General features: G+C 40.0%; 2 protein-coding genes across 5 annotated transcripts in view; one reads left to right on the forward strand and one right to left on the reverse strand.

Annotated features, from left to right (window-relative positions):
• Positions 1-22,644, reverse strand: part of CTNNA3 (catenin alpha 3) — a 456,698-nt gene that overhangs the window by 228,146 nt on the left and 205,908 nt on the right. The gene's annotated exons all lie outside the window — the stretch shown is intronic.
• The window catches only part of LRRTM3 (leucine rich repeat transmembrane neuronal 3), an 82,065-nt gene continuing 77,613 nt past the window's right edge, over positions 18,193-22,644 (forward strand). The window contains exon 1 of the mRNA XM_062580679.1: positions 18,193-19,773. Within this exon, the coding sequence (XP_062436663.1) occupies positions 18,193-19,773 (1,581 nt within the window). The remainder of the gene's footprint in view (positions 19,774-22,644) is intronic.

Raw genomic sequence — 22,644 nt, forward strand, 5'->3', positions numbered from 1 at the left:
ACATCTCTCTCTCAGCTGGAGACACTGTCGCAAGCCTACGGGAGGCATCTGAAGGTATAAATAAATGCTTTTGGTTTTGTTGCTACCTGTCATAACTGTGATATGCCAACAATTTAACTTGAAAGTGTATTCATCTCTATAAAATTAATTCTAGTCCTCATGTGCATACATAATCTCATAATTATGCCTTATCGTGTAAATAAATGAAACCAAATAATTTCTATTATTTTGAAAAGCACTTATGTAAATCATCTTACAAAGAACATTTTATACTTTTACAAAGTATATTTCTGAAGTTCAGCATTTCAGCTTAAAGCACTACTACCATGCCTGTAACTTGCATTTTAATTTTTGACTGTGCACGGCAGGTCTGCAGGGTTGCAGCATTTCTATGTTTATTTGGCCATCAAACTTAATGCTAAACACTGAAGCTAATATTTCCATACTTTACACACTGCAATTACGAGTTTATTTCTATAAAACATAGTTCAGTTGCTAGAGACAGCCCATAAACCCTGTTTTTCCTATCATTTCATTTCTAGCCCCTATGGTGAGAATCAGACATTCAAAAAATTATCACTGCTTTAAAACAAAGTATCCAGACAGCACCGTGATAGAACTGGATATAGTTAAAATAGCTATGCAATGACTGAAGGAACAGAGACATTAACTCTGGCACCCTAAACCTGATCAGACACTTGTACAATGCACAGAACGGCAACAAGGATGGGCTTGGCCCCAAGCGTGGGCTAAGCAGCAGAGAGCTGCCGTGGGATGGCTCACCACGGGATCACAGTTAATGCCCTCGGCCCACAGAGGATTCAAGGAAAGGAGCTCACTGAAGTGACACAGATTTCTAAGATCATCTGAGCTTATATGAAGGATGTTCTACAACATACCAATTTCTGTTTCACTGGGTTTCAGTGGAAATCATATAGACTAGTTTTTAATCAATTCGACAAACCAGTAAACCAAAATGTATTTCTAGCAAAAGCAGAGAAAACATAAATATTTTTAATTTACAACATATCAAAAGGCAAAGGCATATGCCAAGTATTAATTTAACACAGAAATCTGCTCAGCACCAATGTAGTTCTGTCTAACCTGGTATTTATCAGTTCTAGGAAGACTTGGGACTTCTACTTTGGACTGGTAGAAGCATGAAGCTCAGCACACCTCCTTCCGCTAATTAGTTCTTTACATGTTCTGAAAATACCATACACCTTCAGGGAAAGGGGATTTGCCTGGCTCCATAGTCAGCCTGTGTATTAAAAATTGTACCTCATTTCTGATTTCAGTGTGTCACCTCAGCAGCAGCCACAAGCATGCCAGAAGTGATGGCTGCAAGTTTTAAACATTTTCCTAGCACTGGTGGCATTTTAAGCTGTAATTTATTACCATCAGTAGGTTAATATGATTTATATCATCATCCTTGAAAGGAAAAATAAGCCTTTTGATAAAGCACCCTTTTTGAAGTACCCTCACTTCAGCATCGAACCATTTGGCTGTCATTAACTGAGGCACATATTAAGCAGATGAGGAATTTACCAATAAAATATATGAACATGGTTAACTTGCTCTTCATCTCTGATCAGAATCTAAACAAAACAATAAAACTACTGATTTCTTTTATTGTTATCAGCCCATAATATTTTGCAGTAACATTAAGCTTCTTGCTATCTCAGAGAATGTATGCATTCAGATGTTACAGATTTCACAATTCAATGTCATTTAAAGGTGTTAATGCAATGAGTATAACAAACTAAGACTATTCTGTGTATGTATTACTTTTTATTAATTCCTCATTTATTAGGCTTTAGTTAAATCTAGCATTGACTACTGATATTCATACAAATACCTTTTTATAGTCCTGAGTAAGGAATTTCCTTTTGCTGCATTAGCAAAACTCTGTGAGTAACACATTCCTAACAGAACTCTTCTAGCCATTTCCATTCAAATAACTTCTACTGTGGGAGACAATCTGCTCGAGTCTGAGAGTTGCATCACCAGAAGCATCCAAAGAAATCACTTTAATACACATCCATAAATGAACAAATGCTGTTTTTACAAGGTGTTATTCCCACTGAGACCAAACTGCCAGGCACAGCTCTACGTTCCTAAAATTTTATTCTTCCTCAGGGAACAGTTTTTCCCTAAAAGTTTAACTCCCATTGAATAATCTTAACTTCCTTTAAAGAAAGAGAGACACCTTTTCTTGCTGCAGGAAAAACAGGATTTTAAAGCTTCCAGACTGAAGCTTAACTAATCCCATACCATGTCTATGACCTTCAAGCTGACTACATTATATCTCATCCTTGCACTGTATCTTGCTCAATTCCATTTATGTTATTCCTCTTCTATTTTGTCATATTTAACTGTTCTGTGTAGAAAAATTCCCCATATCCTTGAGACTCGTAAGCTGTTTTTTGGCACAAGCCTAATGAGCAGGGGGGGCGGAATACAAGTGCGATTTTGGGCAAGACAACTAAAATAAGCCACGTGGAGATGTGCCTTCTCCACTCAATACAAGAAATAAATTAACGCCATTAGGCAATATCGTTAAGTGAAAAAATGAGGCTAGAGAAAGAAATGAGCATTTTGTTCCATAGATACTACTAAATCTCCGAGAAGAGAAGTAGCAATAACAACACTATTAATTATTTAACCAACCCAAACAAATGTCTCAAAAAATCTTTCATTGCACAATGTGGAGAGCAATAGCTTGTTTTAAAGAAGTAAATACACTAAGGCAGAAATCCATGGTACAGTCAGGTTTTCCCCTTTCTTTGCCTTAGCCAAAACCTTTCTCATGTCTGTGTTAAGATTCACTCTTCAGGTAAAGCTGGTAGAGTACCCTGATTTATCAGTGTAGAAAACACTATGGAACTGAAGCACTATCATTCGAACAGCAGGGAAGCTACAGCAAATTCTTTTTTGTATCTGTTGTGATGGCTTCATAGCATCATCTTACTAAGGGCTGCAATTACTTTCAACATCCCAGTAAGAGGGTCACTACTGTCAAGGCATCAGGCTGCGCAGAAAGTTAAGTTTTGCAGTGACATAGCTGTTAGGACAAGACATATTGCACTTTCCATTCCTCCTTGTCATCTCTTATTCCTAGTCAGGCTACAAATTCTTAGGGCTGGCATTAACCCTTTCTGCATCCTATCCCTTGTTACTGCTCCATCCGATAATTTACTCATTAAGGACCTGCAAGGAACATGTGTTTCAATTCAAAATGATGTCAACAAGCTTTGAAGACTGACAGCGCAGAAATGCTTAAACCCTGAACGCTCCCCATTCGGTGGCCCTAAGTGCAGCCAGCTCCTCCTGCCTACCAGAGTTTCGTGATCTCGAATCATGACGACTGGCCTAGTCTAATACTGGATAGCTAGCTGAACAGAGTATTAAACTGGAGACTTCAGTATCATGCATTATACTTGACCTTTTGAATTTTGTTCCAATCAGTACCTCAGAAATTGACTTTTATTCAGTACATCCAAATGGTTTTATTACAGTGAAAGACTACACAACCTCACAAGGAGGAAAGGCCATGAGAACCTGTCCTGAAGTCTCTGTTATACAAAAGCCTTACCAGCAAACTGAGCATTTAAGAATATCAAACACAGCCATCTCAGTTACTATGGGACAGTGATATTAGTGGTGGTGGTCAGAAAAAATTATGTACAGAATATTAAGTTATCAAATTTTTGGAATTAGTTAAATGACTGTCAGCAGAACTCAGCTGGATTTGGACTGCACAGAACTACAAGTTTGGTCATTACGAGTTCGTGATAAGTATGCCAGAAACTCTCCTACTCTAAACACATTCAATAGATATACCAAGTCACTATCAGGTAACACCTGCCCATGTCTGCACTTTTAACCTAGACAAAATATGAGACAGTCCGAGTTACTGTTATTATCAGTCCCAATCAAATGCAGCTGTACTCCTGTAGCTGTTTACTCCTGTAGAGGCCGTGAAGCTCAAAGGATAAGGCAGATGTCAAGGACAGGCAATAGGGAGGATGAGTTCTTACACTGCCTGGACCCTGGCAATGGTGTAGTAAGTGGAAAGTCCTCCCATTAAAGTATCAGCAATCCTGCAGGTACATATTATACATTAGAAAATGTATAATATGAGAAATATAATGAGAATAATTTCTCATAATATGAGAAATGGCCTAATTTTCTCATTTACAAGAACTGGGCTTTTTCATTAAAGCTAATTATATAATTAAAGCAAGCATGACCTCTGTGCTAGAGGAGAGAATAATATATTCACATTCATGTTATCAGTCTCAGAGGCTCTGCTCATCCTTGCTCCCCACAATTCCCTCTAGATCCAGTGATCTGCTTCCTCCCGTTCTCCAGCTGCCCCGTGCCCACCCCTCAGACGTGCCTTCCCTTGTGGCATCTGGGATCAGATGAGCACTAGGCTTCCCCAGAGCCGGGCAAATAAAGGCCTCGGGTGCCTCTCCCTGAGGCACAGCACCTGGCACTGTCCCAAGAAAGCAGGCCATACCGAAGGGCTTGGAAATTGGTCCAAGTTGCTGGAGGGGCAACAGGGATTGCTCTGCAGAGGCTTGTGCATGTACTGTTGAGAAAAGCAGGGAGAAGCAGCACCAAAACTGAACCACAAAATAATAATAATAAAACATCTAATCTTATCAGATCCAAGGACAGTAGTTTGCAGAAAAAAAACCTAATGGAAAGAGCTTCTGGGGCCAAGGCCCAGCTGAAAGTGGCCTGAAACGGCACCCAAGAGGCTTAACTCAGCCTTCTGTTTGCTTCTTGCTGTGCCCATGTAACCTGGAGTTAGCAAAGACAACAGTCTTTGACATTTATCCTTCCTCCCAACCAAAGCTACCAGCAGTATTCTCACATTTGTGCAGCTCTCATTTCTAAAGGGATACCATTGTAGACAGAGGAATAAATATTCCTTCAAATGTGCCTACAATTGTGTGTCTACCTTGAGGAAATACATTCCTAACTTTACTCCCCAGTCTCTATTCTTTCAATAAGGCATCTTGTACATTTTTATGTATTAAGAGAATAAATAATTCAATTAATGTGTGTATATATATATATATATATAAATATATATATATAAAGAGAGAGAGAGAGAGAGAGAGAGTCAACTACCCACAAGACCAAGATAAACAAAAATAAATTACAATAAATGATGGACACACAAAACAATTACAGCAGTCAATCTTTAAAGACAATTACCTATTTAAATTGTCAAATGCAAGCAGCCCACCCTACAAAATGCAGACTGCAATGTTATCTATCAAAAGTAGTTAGCCAGTATATAGGTCTCTTCTTACTGAGTTTTTGTCAGATCAGTTTAACATAATGAAAACACACAGCTGCACATATATGTGCACAGTATCATTAAGTTAATTGGGTAACTTTTTACTTAAGCATTTTTTATTAAAATGTTGATTAACTTAATCTGAACTGAGTTGTGGGAACTGACATCAGTCTGTGCTTTGCATTCATAAAATCTGTTTGAAGTTTTGAAACTTGTTGCAAGAATCCAAAATTAAATCAGGCCAGCGGGTGAAAATGAAAACCATTTCAAATTCAAAGAAATTCCATAACTAACTTTAATATTTTGAACACATTATTTTAAAAATAAAATTCCCATTTCTCTACATTCATATATATTTAATCTAAATGAAGTATTTCCAAATTATCAACATGAAGTACTTCAACTAAGCTGAAACAATTTTGTACTCATTTTGAAAACCATCACCTCAACAAATAAAACCTGAATTCTTGACTTTCTATGCAATTTGTGACCAAAATTTCTAGCATCTTGAAAACTGCCAAAGGGTCAGGGTAACTTTCCCTGCCAGTTTCTAATATATGCTGCATTAGCTCTGATGTCAACTCATTAAAATGAGGTAAGAGCCATTTAATTTCTATACAAAGGCACAACACCATCTGAGCAGGGTATAAGCATGGGAAGAGGGTTAGGGCTGGTGCTGCTCTGGGTGAAAAGCTCAGCATTCAAAAGGCCAGCGAGGGAACAAGAGACAAGCAGACGCAAAGGAAGGAATTCTTCAATGGGAAGTAGCTTTTCCTGCTGACAACCCACCCATCTCACCTGTGCTTTCAGTGATTTGCTTGTTCCACAGGAACAAGCGTGAGTGTGAGCAGATGTTTCTATGCGAACTTCAGGTCTGTTCCTGCTGCGTGCACAGGAGCTTGGCACTTTTAAACAGCTCAGAGATCACAGGGAAATTCCCTTGAAAGCCCCAAGAACCTGTGTATTTAGACGGTCTTTGAACCAACTGAAGAACTGCTGTGAGGACTTGCAGACTGACCGACTCCAGCAGCATTTATTATTGTTTCAGCTACGATTAAATGGGAACTACAGGTATTTTGAAAAGTACACCATCATGCTTCCCTTGTAAACTGCATCCAGAGTAGTACGATTTTGTAACAATTGTTAGGAAATCAAAACACATTCCTTGTCTGCTACAGCAAAAGTCCTATCTACAAGTATCAAATGGATCTTTATTTATTTGTGCCTTAGAAAGTGATTCAGTTTAAAACTTATATATTGGTTAAAGCCAGCAGTGGGGAGACAGAAAGCTCAAACAGCAGAACAAAGCCGCGGTCACAAAGCTGTGCTCAGCCTGGGGGCTGACACCTTGCGAACGGCCGCCAGGTCACTGGGTACACCGGAAGATGCACAGAAGCTGCGCATCAGCGTAATGCAGATGAATATATATGACTTAAACTGACCTTTAATTGTAGGTCTATGAAGAAGCCAAGAATGGTGAAACATGACATCTTATATTCCCACACTACTTAGCAGAAACGAACCATGCAAACAAGCCTTTTAAGCAGTACCTGAGGGACTTTTCACAAGGTGGTGAGAATTTCATTATCTCAGCCTCTTTCCCTGTGGAATACTAATCCAGAATAACTGAACCCAAAAGCTCCCCTTCAGAATGTCAAATACATTATCTTCTTTGGTTTAAAGCTAATTAAGATGCAAATTGAAGGCACAGTGCTATAGCATTCCTAACCCTAAATGAAGACATTCAGCATTACGAGGACACGGCTACTTCCAGTGAAAAGTTGCAGGCAACACAAGAACACTTCTCCTGTCGGTGTGCTTGGACTGAATGGTATCTACCTCTTGTGCTAACCAGATCTTACCAAATTTGAACTATATGGTATTGATGTAGGTCTTTTCTTACAAAGACAATCTCTGTTAAACGGACAGAATAATACTGCATTTTCTTTACAGGAAATAAGTCCCTTTCTTGGGAAGGCAAATGCACTGGGGGGCCAGTACTACTGACTGATGGATGTTAAAACCTATTCCATTAAATAAAGGTAAGGACATAATCCAAGAGAGGCAGTAGCACTTTATAATCAGTTCCCATTTAGTCAGGCGTCATGAAGGGTTGATACGTGATCAACAAATTGTTTCAAAAACAGCAATAACTCCAATAGCTTGTCTTAGACTCCAAGTCAAGAGATTACTTGTATTTTGGATTGTACCAATCTTCTAAACACACACACTAATACATCTGATACATACTTTACATGCTCCATGGAAATTATTAATGCTCAAACTAAAAACACATACATGGCATTTTAGTAGAAAATATGATAAGTGAATCACCTTGCATACCAGAAGTAAAACTATTCAAATGGTGACTCTACATAAAGACCCCTCCGACCCTTGTTCTAATCATGTGGAGCTCAGATTAGGGATACATAGAGACAGTGATTAATTCCAAGGAGGACAGAAACCAGCAAAACATACTGCCCGGAGTTACTATGTCAAATCATGAAACTCATCACTAAGCTCCTAATAATGACCTCTGACAGACATATTAAGTATGTGCTGGAGGACAGCATTGGTTCTGACACATACATTCATATCTAAGTCACTGACATGCCTGTTACTTGTCACTCTAATGCAGAATGTTTTTAAATAGTGAATCATTCCATATAAAGGCAGATGAGTAAATTGCACTGTAATTTTAAAATCTGTTTTTGTTTGACAACATGAGAAGCTCCCTAATGATTTCATAGATGGTTTCATGAATAGTTTGTAACTCTCTTGCACAGCCACAGTGGAAAAAATGGGGACTGAAACAGCAAAGGTTCCTTTGCTGTGGCTTGCTGCTTTTGCACTAAACTGTATGAGATAAACCACCACTGACACAAAATATAGCACTTCTATTGCCTACATGCATTTTTGCTGCAAAGGACCTAAAGTAAAAAGTATCAAGTAAGCAGCAGTGCAAGGTCAAAGAACATAAACGAAAAAATACACAGATCACAGAACAAAAACATCCTCAACACACACTTCAAAATGAAAAGACATAAAATAGCCATCACCTACCTTCAGAGCCTGGGAAAAAAAAGAAATGCAATAGAAAGAAGGTTATCGGACGTATCTATTAAGTTGCAAGTGGAACATTTAAGAGCTTAATTTTGCCAGACCAGCAAACCCTCCTGTATGTTTGGACTCAACTTGTGGTATTAGTATACTCACAGACTGTAATAGAGAATTAAATATATGAAGAGAGAGAAATAGCAATGGAGAGTCCTCTCCCACTTAAAAATGCTGCACACAAACCACATTCGTTGTGCGATAACTAGTACTGTCATCAGGTTAGCAGTTTGGTTTTAAACAACTGTGCTATAAGGAGTACTCTCTTTCTCAATGCCCCTGATCTAATTTGCAGCAACATTCAAGTCGGAAATGTATCAGTACTATGCTAATTCCCACACAGAGAAGGCAACGCAGCCCCCTGCAAAGGTGCTGAGGGTGCAGCCTTTGGTGCCGAGTCAGCAACGGGCAGCGACAGAAGGAAGCTCCCGCAGTTCTCACCGAAGGTGCCGTAGCTGTCACAAACAGATCGGGACTTCCCGCACAGCAGTGACTAACCAGGGCAATAGCTATTAAAGCAAACACCTTCCAAAGCTCGCTTAGTTCTGTTTTCCCCAAATTAAGAAGCTTTGCAAAAATCAAGGCTCGCACTTCAACTGTTGCAGAGGCTGGCATATTCACCTTTTTATTTCTCTTGTGTTTCTACAGGTACAAAAGTGTATAACATTAAATCTTGGTCTTTACAGGAACATATGATTTACAAATTTCATTAAATCAATAATTCTTTGATTAGCAAATGTCTGATGCAGACTTCCAAATACCACGGTATTGATGTGAGCAGCAAATATATTCAAGGACAAGTATAATTTTCTCTTTAGAGATTCTCTAATACAGTGACGTTCCGCTACAATTTCAAGACCTCACATTCATTTACAGATAGGTCTATTCTTATAGCACATTCCACTTGAGTTTAAATCACACAGAAAGAGAAGAACATTGAAATTGCTATGTCAGATAAGAGCACTGGATCTGTTCCAGCCCTCCGTCTCAGAGCGGCAAGTACCAGGTATTTCAAAAGAAACTGCAAAAATCTTCACTGGAGACAGCTCTTATTCAATAAAACGGCACATGGTATCTTTTCTTCTAACCACTATTAGTTATTTTCTGGTTTTTACCATGAAGCATAAGAACACATGCCCTTTAACTTTTCCTACCCTATGTGAATTCTTTATAGATGCAAACAGCACTAAGGCACATCACCTCAAAAGACATCCCTCAGGAATTATGTTGAAAGGTTCAATTAATATAGTATAAACTATAAGGCTAAAAAGATGCATTTAGAAAAGTCAAAAAAAAAAAAAGTCAAGGGAATATTTTGCTTCTTTCCTAAATTCCTTCTTTTTTACTCTCCCTACCAACTTCAGGCTAAGCAAAATTTTGGTGTTACTTAGTTGTTAGCTGTTCTGTACATTGGATTTATACATAGATACCTTAATCAAGATTAGGGTCCCTTTTAATCTTACATTAAAAGAATAAGCTCCTCTGAAAGGGATGTACGTAGTTTACAGCCTTACAAAGGAACATGGGAAAGGCCTCAACCTATGGCACTAGAATACCCACAGAAAACAGTTTTGTTCTGTTAATTTTATTGACATGTATTTATTCATGCTCTGAATTTCAATTTGGCCTAATAACAAATAAATGATGATACAGACGTATGCTGTACAATCATGTCAGCAAGCCACAGGATTTTATTATATATAGATTAGGTATTTCTCTCATCTCTCTATGACAGAAGAAATACCCTGGAAGAAGATATGGACTACATTTGCAAGTCCTTACTATTTTCTCGCCTTCCTGCTGCCCTGTGAGGGCCTCGTGTGATACAGCAAGGGAGCTGGTGACCCCGGCAGCCTCAGCTCCCCTGCGCCTACCACAGCAGCTACCTGCTTACTGCCTGGCAACATTTCACTCTTGCTTTCTAAGCTTTTCTGCATGCAGCTGGGCTGTAAGAAAGACAGACTTCTTCATTTTAAATATTCATTGGATAACAGAATTTGCAAAATGCAAAAACTACAGAACATCTATCCCACTATTGTTGCAAGAGAGAGAAGGTGAAAACCGTAATTCTCGTCTCAGCTTCCTCGTTCTCCTATGCCTGCAGCACTCTTCATCACTTTGGCCAATCCAAAATTAATGCGTCAGAGATATTTATTATCTTACACAGTAATGCAGCATGAACATGTCATGTATTACATTTCAGTCCCTTTAATTTCGTTTTGTAATTTATTTGTTGTCCTGTCCACCAAATTAAAAAAAAAAAGTTAGTTTTAATAAACAGTAAAATATACCAGAGTAACTGAAATAAATTTCCAGCAACCAAGATTTTTGTTTTGAAATGAATTATATGGGAGTCTGTTGCTCCTTTGTAAATCAATTTAGTATGCTGAGATTTGCTTTTTTTTTTTTTATTTAATCATATTTAATTTTAGATGATTTTCTTGGGTAGATGTGGTCTGAAAAGATGATGAGCTAATAAGTCATTTAAATCACATATGGCTTATTCAAAGCTTTGTTTCCAAGACACATCAGTGGAAAAAGAATAAAAAGGATGGCAAATGCAGAATGGAATAGCTAGTCAAGAGATACTTGCAACAATTCACCTTTTGTATTTTTTTTTTAAACAGAATGTTCTAGTACCTCCTTACTGGACATAAAAGAGTGGCTTCTACAACTCATAGAAATAGATTACAGGCTAATTAACTAACCAAGACTATCAGTATAATTAGGATCCTGAGCTTTTTCAGGAACACCAGCTACCGTAGCAACTCTCTATCTAGCAACTACTGTAGCTTGCTTAATTGAAAAAGATTTGATAGAATTATTAAAGACTACAAGAATTTAAAACTTTTGATGAGATGGAGAACAAACATTTTTTTTGCAGGAAAATGCCAGAAACCAGAATTAAGCCAAAGCCAGGAAAAGAGAGGACTAAGCATACAACTATAACCATTTGGAATAAATCATTTTCATGCTAGCTACAGTGTGAATGAACATAATTATATGCCTCAACTTCGTTCATGTTTTTCTCTTTCAGTTGCAAATCTGCTCAATTATTACGTTTAGCTTTCTCTTCAAAATGTTACTAATACTGTGTAGTAACACATTGCTTTGACTATCTTTGGATATGAAAATCACAATTTCAAAATACCATGCAAGTCCAAGCATGCATTTTCTCTATACAGTTTTTCATACATGAGCAAGTGCAAAGAGAAACAGGAAAGGATTTTAGAATATTTTGATAGGTCAAATAAAATCAAGATATTTTGCACTCTTTAATTACTTGCACCAGTATGCCTGAGTTACACTGAAGAGTAATTAAATAATTAAAGACCTTGCAGATCAGAGTAGGAAGCTGTTCTAGCTAGTAAGAATAACTGCCTCATCTTCTAATCTGGGTCCAATCTTAATAAATGCTAGGTATATGTATCTCTTTTCAACCACGTTAGCTATCCTTCACAACTTTTAAATGCAACATTAAAGGTAATAGTCTGTGGATTTTAGAATATTTTCAAAATGAGACTTCTGTAACCTCATAAAAAATCCTACAGTAAACAGAAGTTGACAACCTTATTAGCCAAAGAACTGGGTAATTTTACATAAGAAAAAGTTTGTTTTCCTAGATTTAAGAGGCTATTTTGCCCTCACATGAAATGGTGCATTTTGGTAACTCGACTTGCGGGGGGGGGGGGGGGGGGGGGGGGAACAGCACCAGAAATAAGTGATACCCACTTATCACTCCACAACGAGGGTTTAACTGACAGGAAAGATGCACGTTTGAAAATAACTGGAGGCAGAATGGCAGAAAGTAAAGCAAGTCTTCTCCTAAGCTGATTAGACTACTTAATATCACTACTCCTCACTCCAAAGCGAAGGAGCCCAGGGAAGATGAGGGGAGCAGCTGGGGCGTCCAAGCCCTCATGAAGCAGCAGGAGTTGGGGCAGGCTCCAGACAGTCCTGCCAGGATCAAGGAGCCCAGGCTTGTACCCAGCAGCATCCACCCTGGGCAAGTCAGGCGCCTCCGTGACCACGACGCACAGATTTTAAACAAACCCATGCAGCTCAAAGGGCTTCGCTGCTCCGCCGCGCGCAGCTGCGAACAGCAGCGACGGCCTGTGCTGCCCCGCGAGCCCCAGCGGGCACGCGCCGGCTGTCAACGCGTCCCTGGCGCCTCTGCAAACAGGCGGATGCTCCCGAGGGTACGGAGCCCTGCGAAGGCACCCGGCGCCTGCTCAGCTTTAGCCCGTCTTTCAGCTTCTCACCGACTTCGTCCCATGGGATCCTCACACCCGCACAGAGGCCACGGAAAGCCTTGCAAAGCTGCTTGTTCCTATCAGGAGTGCACAGGAGTACTTCCATTTATCTGCTTCCATCTAACACTTAACGCCATCGTTGTTTAGGTCCACCCCGAAAATCTGCTGGGAAAAGATCCTCCTACCCTCAGTCCCCTTTCCCCAAAGTACTTTGTTGCCTCCATTTCCCTTTCCTGCATGGCCCTTGAGCCTGGCTTTCCCATACTTCCCCTTCCTAGCTCCAACCTTTGGCAAATCCTGCATCTGAGTTTCTTGCAGCCTTCCCACGCTTGGATATTTACCTTGGGAGTTGTACTCCCCCAGCTCTAATCTGATCCTCGCAGAACAGCAGGCTCATTTAATCACCAGCTCAAAAATTACACATGCATTTTATTAGACTTATCCACTCTCAGTGACACAACGGTAGCACACTGCAGGACTGTTTAGAACAAGCTACTGTTGCTAACCCAGTTGACTCCTGCTCTCTTTACAGTGAAATAAAGTCCAGGAAAAGGCATACGCCGCCTCTTCACAAACCCAGAAGAAGCCACAGTGGAGACATTTGTTCAGTGCAGGTCCCCGATGGGACCTGTGATTGCACGCGTAACGGCGCTCCTCGACGCACAAGCTCTAGCCGCGAGCCCAGAACTCCCGTATCCAGAAGCGCGGAGTCTGAGGTTTGTGCACTAAGAATGTAACGCACTGTGGCAAGGAAGGGTCCTATTGGCTTTCTGAATGGATTTCTTATAGTCACAGAAAAGGAAACATTCCTTAAAAAGCTTTTTGGCAACATCCTTAAACAAGAACCACATTTTACACGGTGGGCACAAAAAGTGCTCAGAAAGGCTAATGAGAAGCTGGTGACGCAAGAGGGGAAGGTTTTTGCCGAGTTACGTGATTCAGATTAACCTCTGCTGCTTCGGGAAGTTTATATCTCTTCTTAATACCTTTGGCCCCATTTATTTGAACCTAATAATTCTCTCTCTTCTCCATTTCAAATGTCCCTAGCAACCAGATGCATCTTGTCGTTACCAGTGTCTTCTCATAACCCTGCAACTTGCAAGTTCTGCTCTTCTTCCGGTCCTACGTAGGCTGTTTTAACTCCAGACGAGCCACGCGGAGGTGCTGCCTCGCACAGTGAACGCGAGCGACTGACTCGCCCTTTGCTGTTCTGGCTGCGGTTAGCGTTACGGTGCAGGAGAGCGGTGGGACGCTTTCCACTGGGAGGCTGCAGCTAGCTGCAGAGACCACAGCCAAAGTGAGTGGAAGAAGTAGATTCACTAGGGCTTAATTCAACAAGCAAACCAAAACCAAACATGAAATTAAACTAAAGCAAATTGCTGCAAAATCAGCCATTTGCAGCTAGAATAACATCCAGAGAGAAAAATCTGTTGAAAGCTTAGTATCAAGAGAAAAATCTGGGCCATCGTTACCTTGGGAAAGCGCACTATTTTAGAACAACTGTCTCTAGTGTTAATCAGGAAACTGTTTTCATGATCAGCTCCTCCCAAAACATCACTCTCTCCATCTGTAGAAACGTTAAGGCATGTTTAACAACGCATTTGTCAATGTATTTTCTGAAATATGCCATTTTCACCTTCAGAAAAAGCCTAGGAAAGCAAAGCAGAGTGACTGTGGAGGTACACAGTTGCTAAAGCACAGCTCTAAACTAACAGCCTCACAGGTTCTGCAGTATCTCAATTTATGTCTAAGGCTGAAGTCCCAAAGCACAGACTGTGTGACAGAGCACACAAACATTTTTAACAGTATCTGCCTTTGCAGAATTGCATAAAACACCATCTTCAGAAGTAGAAAGAATAACACTGTTCCTGAGTACTAATATTCAAAGTGACCATGACTTCCGTTATTCCGTTTCATTTCTTGTTGCTTACTTGGAGCAGCTATTTCAGGAGAGCAGGCAGTGCTGCCTAGCAATGCTACAGGCAGGTGAACTTAAAATGTACTAGGGCTACAGCAACTATCTTGCAGAACGAACACACACACACAGTACATAAATTAAATTCATGCCAATCCTTTATCGAATTCCTGCATTTTAGTCACTCAAGAATTGCAATATTAATTCTACTGTACCACTGTTATTATGAAAAGGAACTTATCCATAAGAAAAGTTAACCAGTTTGGCCTCAATTTTTTGTTTTTCCTGGTTGCATGAATTAGGTGGTAACACAACGGTGTTGCACGGATTTAACCTTTTCCTTGTATCAAATACACGTTATATCATTTACAAAATTATTTTCCAACCTAAAATGCATCTTTAACTTAATTCTCCGCTTTTCATAGCTCACAACATGGCCAAACTGTTGAGATTATGTATGAAGTATTTCATACTCAGAGCAGTTTTATTTCCACAATTTGCAAAGAATCCATTCAGCTGTACAAAGATGCAGAAATGCAAGTTTGAAAAACTGTTTATCAGACACTGGCACTTTTCCTGCTTCTGTAATTCAAAAAGGATCTCTGTAAAGAAAATTGAATTTGGCAATCCATTAACATAGATTTGATGCTCTCTCTGTTCATCTCTTGATGTCTCACCCCTTTCAGAAAAATGAAAATAACTCATGGTAAAAGAGCGAGTGTTCCTCAGATTTGTCCACTATATTGGCAATTACTAAAACCCTGGAAGAGCTGCTGAAGCTGTGCTGACTCACGATGGCAGAAGTTACTTGTTAACTCCATGATGAAGATGGAGCAAGGAGAGAAGGCACAGGACGAAAAGCCAGGGAACAGCAAAGTTTGGGGAAAAGGCACAGATTGAGCTAGCATACTAACTAGCACTAACTCATCTGGAGAAAGAATTTTAATGTTATAAGAAGCTTTGTGTGCTGTGTTTGAATCTAGTTTCATCACACCTAAGTTTAGGACTGAGCAATTTCAATCAAGAGCTTACTTGTCACAGGCATCCCCTACAGTCGATGGAGGAAAAGTAGCAGTTCCAAGAGACAGACGAGCTTACAGAAAGGTCTGAATTGCTTTCTGAATATGCCAGTCCTGCTCCATCAAGTAGAGAAAGGCCCTAAGGCAGAAACAGGCAGCCTACAACTGGCCAGCAGGACTGGCATGTGACGCTCTTGTCAGAAGAGCAGCTCCCCGAACCATCACAACTGCCAGGGCAGCCTGCAGGCTCCTCAACACTGCAGCTCAGATTTAAATGCCAGAAACAAGCTGTAGTAGAGAATGGAAGAGAGTGACAGAGAGTAACAAAGGAATTAACCCTCTCAAGGACTTGATCCACATGGGAGAATTTTCACAGGACGTGGCTTCATGCGGGTATGTATTTTTGGCTCAGGGTATGAGCCAAATATTCATCATTCTGCCTGGGGCAACTGTACTCCTAATTAGGCATTAAAGGTAGCTGCTTTAATACTAGTGGGATCAATGTAAGCCTGAAGTCATTCACATAATCTCAACATTAGGCAATACTGGCATTTTAAAGTGAGGAAAATTTCAGTTTTTACGTCATTTTAGGTTTTTCAATGCTCACAGCGGCACAAAAGGGAAAAGTTAAAGTATGTTATTACAAGGGGTGAGGATTCTGCCTCAGAGAGGGAAAACAAATTCTCAGAGCTGTCTGGTTATATTTGAGGGAGTGTAATCTATAGTCCTCTTTTAAGGAGCAGCATGCTTCTCTTGGAGCTCTAGACTATCCTTGTGAGACACAGAGCCACGTTTACACTTCTCCACCATCATCTCTAACCACATACTTCTCAGTGAGGGCTACTGGTAGGGCGCATTTGCTCTAATGCCACCTCACTTTTGCTAAGCCAGATACGAGGATATGTCCTTTCTCTGCAGGACACAGGGGAGAAGGGAAGACTGCAGAAGGAGAGAAAGGTTCTTTATGTAACATATAAAGGTTGTCCAGAGTCACACATCTGAAAGAACTCTGCTTACTGTACCTTCCACATGAAGTCCTGCCTGTGTCAGAAGTTACAGTAAAAACTGTTCGCCTGATTCAGGTACCACACCAAGCCTGCATAGTCCCCATGTAGTAAGGGTTATGGAAGCCTCTGTCTGATGGGTTAGTGCTGTGGAGGCAAGTGACAGCAAGCTGGGAAACAAACGAGCACAGTACTGTCTTCTAAGCTCCTGGCACTGCGCCTTTCAGCAGAAGAGAAAAAAAGTGAAAAGGCAAAATGTCAGCTCCAAAACACTTTTCATGCTGTAAAATATGGTATCCCCACTCCAGTACTTAATTAGAGACACATGGAGGGGCTGATACTTCACTAAAAAAAAAGTAGTGAGTTATTGAAAAAAGGTCATATGTGCACATGCGTAACCTAATGCAAAAAAAAAAAAAAAAAAAACACCCTTAGGACTGAAGATTTGTATCTATGTCCTACAAATGTCATGTTAGCCTTTCAGATAGCCTTCTCAGCAGCACACACTGAGCTATTAAGTTTAAGAACTCAAAACAGCTTTCAGTAACAGCAAAAGAGACTAAGAGGATTTGGATATTTCAGCACATCTCACTGTTTTACACTGAAGCTGACCATTCTGCTCCTATTAGTCACTCTGAATAATCATTCTTTTCCCAGCAGAGCTTACTCATTTGCAAGATAAAAGGAAGACATTTCTGCACATGCCCGTAATATTCTTCACCACTGGGGGCAGCTTTACATAAGACTGCATTCACCGAAACCAAAGCAACAGTCGGACGGAGCTTTCGGAACGGCAGTACGCAGAAGTGAGCTGCGCTTGGTCGCTGCACCGGCTGATTCTCCCTCTGTGCTACAGAGCAGCTTCCTACCTGGATCGGGTGCCATGTGAGGGAACTGCTGGGCTGTGGAATACAGATGTCTGAATTCAGATAGCTAAATGTTGCTTGGAGGAATCTAACATGCTTTCCTATAAAGAGAAATTTTAAAAGCCAGGTTCCTAACTATAAAGATGCAAAAACATAATATCCATGAAGATCCTATTACCTAGGAAGAATTTGACATTTTGCTGCGAATGCTGTGCTGGGATTGATTTATTCTTGGAGTGTTCTGCATGGCTGGCAAAGAATAATGTTCCAAAATCGGTCCATCTCCCAAGGGGTCCAGTTTTTCTTCCTGGGTGTCAGCGAGCCCTGACTCACTACAGTGCAGCTGACAGGGGCTGCCATGCTTGTGGCACACTAAGCAAAAAACAAAAGACCTAAGGACGACCTTTGAACACCACAAAGGATGGGTATGTTTTTCATGTTATATTTTTAATACATAGTTCATAGCAACTGCATAGCCTCTGCTTTAATTGCTCCATAGACTTACCTTGATGTGATTTGTGATTACAGTTAAATTGCTTAGGGATTACACCTTTCTCCCAACTGTCTTGCAATATTTATTAAGACATTCTTAAAAAAAAAGAAAAAAAAAAAAAGGAGTAAAAAAAACAATGTGAAAAGTAGTTGAGTCAAGCTAGGGATTTTAAATGACTATTGCAATAAAGACTTTAGCATGATTTTAAAAAATGACTGATGTGTGGGGGGATAACTTTTCTAAGTTGTTTTTATTTCCAGGTTTCAATGTAATTAGGCTACTGAGCGGATCAGCTGTAGCTCTGGTAATAGCCCCTACTGTATTACTGACAGTGCTTTCTTCTGCTGAACGAGGATGCCCTAAGGGCTGTAGGTGTGAAGGCAAAATGGTATATTGTGAATCTCAGAAATTGCAGGAGATTCCCTCAAGTATATCTGCTGGTTGTTTAGGTTTGTCCCTTCGATATAACAGCCTCCAAAAACTAAAATACAATCAATTTAAAGGTCTTAATCAACTCACCTGGCTCTATTTAGACCATAACCACATCAGCAATATTGATGAAAATGCTTTCAATGGAATACGCAGACTAAAAGAGTTGATCTTGAGTTCCAACAGAATCTCCTATTTTCTTAATAATACCTTCAGACCTGTGACAAATCTCCGGAACTTGGATCTGTCATACAATCAGCTGCAGTCTCTGGGATCTGAACAGTTCAGGGGCTTAAGGAAGCTGCTGAGTTTACATTTGCGGTCCAATTCCCTAAGAACCATCCCTGTTCGAATATTTCAAGACTGCAGGAACCTCGAACTGTTGGACCTGGGTTATAATCGGATCCGAAGTTTAGCAAGGAATGTCTTTGCAGGCATGATCAGGCTGAAAGAGCTTCACCTGGAGCACAATCAATTTTCTAAGCTCAACCTGGCACTTTTTCCAAGGCTAGTCAGCCTTCAAAACCTTTATTTGCAGTGGAATAAAATCAGTGTGATAGGACAAACTATGTCCTGGACCTGGAGCTCATTACAAAGACTTGATTTATCTGGCAATGAAATAGAGGCTTTCAGTGGACCTAGTGTTTTTCAGTGTGTGCCCAATTTACAGCGCCTCAACCTGGATTCAAACAAGCTCACGTTTATTGGTCAAGAAATTTTAGATTCTTGGATATCCCTCAATGACATCAGCCTTGCCGGGAATATATGGGAATGCAGCAGAAACATTTGCTCTCTGGTAAACTGGCTTAAAAGTTTTAAAGGGCTGAGGGAAAATACAATTATTTGTGCCAGCCCTAAAGAGCTACAAGGGGTGAATGTTATTGATGCAGTGAAAAATTACAGCATCTGTGGCAAGAGTACCACAGAAAGGTTTGAATTAGCACGAGCTCTCCCAAAGCCAACATATAAACCAAAACTCACCAGGCCTAAACATGACAGCAAGCCCCCTCTGCCCCCAACCATTGGAGCCACTGAACCAAGCTCCGAGCCCGAGCACGACGCAGAACACATCTCCTTCCACAAAATCATAGCGGGCAGCGTGGCCCTCTTCCTCTCTGTGCTTGTGATCCTGCTGGTGATCTATGTGTCATGGAAGCGGTACCCAGCCAGCATGAAGCAGCTGCAGCAGCGCTCTCTCATGCGAAGGCACAGGAAAAAGAAAAGGCAGTCGCTGAAGCAAATGACTCCGAGCACGCAGGAATTTTATGTAGATTACAAACCCACCAACACTGAAACCAGTGAGATGCTGCTGAATGGAACAGGACCCTGCACGTATAACAAATCAGGCTCCAGGGAATGTGAGGTATGAACCATTGTGATAAAAGAGCTTTTAAAAGCTGGGAAATAGTGGTGCTTTATTGAACTCTAGGGACTATAAAGGGAACGTTTTTCTCACTTTTCTGGCACAGCTCTTCCATGTCACTTTTTTGTACATTCATAATACTGGTCATTTTACTCTCATACATAATCAGCTCATTGAAATTTAAATACCACAACCAATGTGAAGCCTGAGCTCTGGTTTAATACAATATCTATTGTACAAATCCTTTACTGATTTCATTAAAGTCTCACTTGTTTTTAAATAGAAAACTTCTTTCATAACTAATCCACTGCACCTGCAGTTAGCATGCCTCTGTTTAGGGAGAACAACAACAACAAAGAAAAAACACCCCAAATCAACCCCTCACCTCCCAATCCCTGCCCATGCTCTGAAACTCACTTTTGTAACCAAGAACAAATTAAAGATCCAGGTACTGTAGCATCATATGAATTCTGAGAGTTGGCTGAGCCTAGAGATAGTGCAGAGATAGCTCGGAAAGAATGCCCAATTCCTGCCCAACACAAGATAGAATAAAAAGCCAGTGGTGAGCTAAAGTACTATCTTAGGAGATGAGCTATCACACCAAAAGCTAAATAGAGAGAAATCTAGGCTGAATAAAAATTTAAAAAACAAAAATTGTAGGATGGGGTTTACTGTACTGCATTATGCTTAGTGCTTTTAAGGCTGAAAATGACTTATTGAAACCTGTTTATGTGACTTTGTATAAAAGGTGCCAGTGTTTATCCCTTATATCCAGTTGCCTTTCAGAAAGTAGTCAAAAGGCATTCATTAAATGAGGAGCAGAAATTCCTTATTGATGCAATCAGAGGAACTCAAATGTGCAGTAGCAAAAGCAAGAGCACTTCCGGCACGTATTTGTTTGAATGCTCATTAGAAATTCTCTTTTCAAGACTGTCAAAGACATTAACGTAGCTGAGGAAACCATTAAATCTGTCATTTTCTTCTATTTCTTTTTATTTGCTGGGCTGGGCTTGTTAGGGTTTTGTGATGTGTTTTGTACACTGTCCCTCTAATACCTAATGAAGCTTTATTACTTAAAAAGCCAAGCTGTGTATGTTTTAGAAAAAACACAATTGTAAAGAGCTCTCAAAGAAAACTGATTACTCACTAATCTGAGAAGAATGCATCCAAAAATCCTTAAAGATTTCAATGCCAAAATATTTCTCCATTTTAGCCTGATGACATCGTAAGAATTCACAGATACTCATTTTTAATATGAAGTCATTCATCAGTGGTTTCTGGACAAAATACAGATTTGTAATCTGGCTACTCCCTACCTTCCATCTCCCAAAGTCATGTAATTTTACTGACTGCAGAAGAATATAACATCCCCCATATTTCCCAATAAATCATATTTCCTATATATTTTGACAGTCTATTGAATACCAAGGTTATCTTCTCTCAGTCTGGAAATAATATGGCAGTAGGTTTGCAGAAGCAAGTCATTAATTTAGTTATCTGTATTTTGTAATTTGATTTGGCTTTTGGTAAACTGCACATCTTCAACCACTCAGGAGGGAGTGTTTCCACAAAGCAGTTTCACTGCAGCAGATCAGGAAAAGCAAAATCTTTAGCAGAATGTCCTCCTGAATTTTCACTGGAAAAAAGCAAACTACAGCCAATCACCTTGAGATATACTAGACAGAATGAAAACAAAGCTAGAAAGCATCTAAGAGAGTATTTGATGTAAATTTTAAATATAATGAAAATATTCTCATTTTTAAGGACTCTAGTGAGGAAACAGTCGAGAGTGGAAGCTTCTGGCTACCCTGAAGCACGCCACACCGAGACCTCGCTTTGCTGAGTGTGGAGAGGGTCCCACACAATTATTAATACAAGTGCTCGAGACACTTCAGCAGCACGGAGCAGGCTGATTTTTTTCCCCTGAGTTGTAGCTTAAAGTTGCTATTAAAAAGTCAATACAAACAGAATTAGCTTAACTGTTATGGGACTCAATCTTCTACCATGAAATCTTGGTTTTCTCTGTACTGAAGGATTAGGGTGTTCTAGGAGCATGGTGTTAAGAACCATCTCTGTACTTTAAGAGGCTTCCGTGTCTGCAGTGATGACTAACAGTAGGTACAGCCAAAGCAATAAGATTTGGCTCAAGACATACACATATATTTCTATATACGCACATAGATATCTATGTATGTGTGCCTGCACACGCGCGTGTGTCTGTATGAATGAAAATTCTGCAATTCCTTAGCTGTGGGAGCGCTAAGTACATTCAGAAAATAATTTCATACTAATTTAGAATTGCTTTTACTTATAAGTATTCATCTTCTAAACAACACTGCCTCCTTAATGGTCTGTGATAGTGAAGGAGTTGTAAATAACTTTGAGCTTGGCTATATGTGGTCCCATCTTTTTAAAGCCTTGTTCTGACTGCATCAATACTCGGAAAGAAGCAATCCATAACCTCCTACAAAAGGCAATACCTGTAAAATTATTACTAGCTCCCTTTGAAAAAATCTTTAGCTGGATGCGTGAAAAAGAGACTAAGGCCAGTATGTCATTAATCATAGACAGATAACATAAATAATGAAAAGCCAGCATGTTTACATATGAACACAGGCATGCTCAGAAGAGCAATTAATTCAATTATTGCCTGGGAAACACCTAACAGACTTCACTTCTCATACATTTCCAAATACACACCAAACAGATGCATGCAGAATTGCCACTCCAGTCATTGATAATGAAACTGCTGTCTGACTATACATATAAAATGCCCAGCATAATTAATTGAACCTTCTTGCACAGCCTGAGGCCTCAGAGCTGAGTTGTTAAATCCCACTCCAGTGACTATGGCTTAGAAACCTTTTAAAA

This window comes from Rhea pennata, chromosome 7 (assembly GCF_028389875.1).
Source record: "Rhea pennata isolate bPtePen1 chromosome 7, bPtePen1.pri, whole genome shotgun sequence".
Classification (NCBI taxonomy): Eukaryota; Metazoa; Chordata; class Aves; order Rheiformes; family Rheidae; genus Rhea; species Rhea pennata.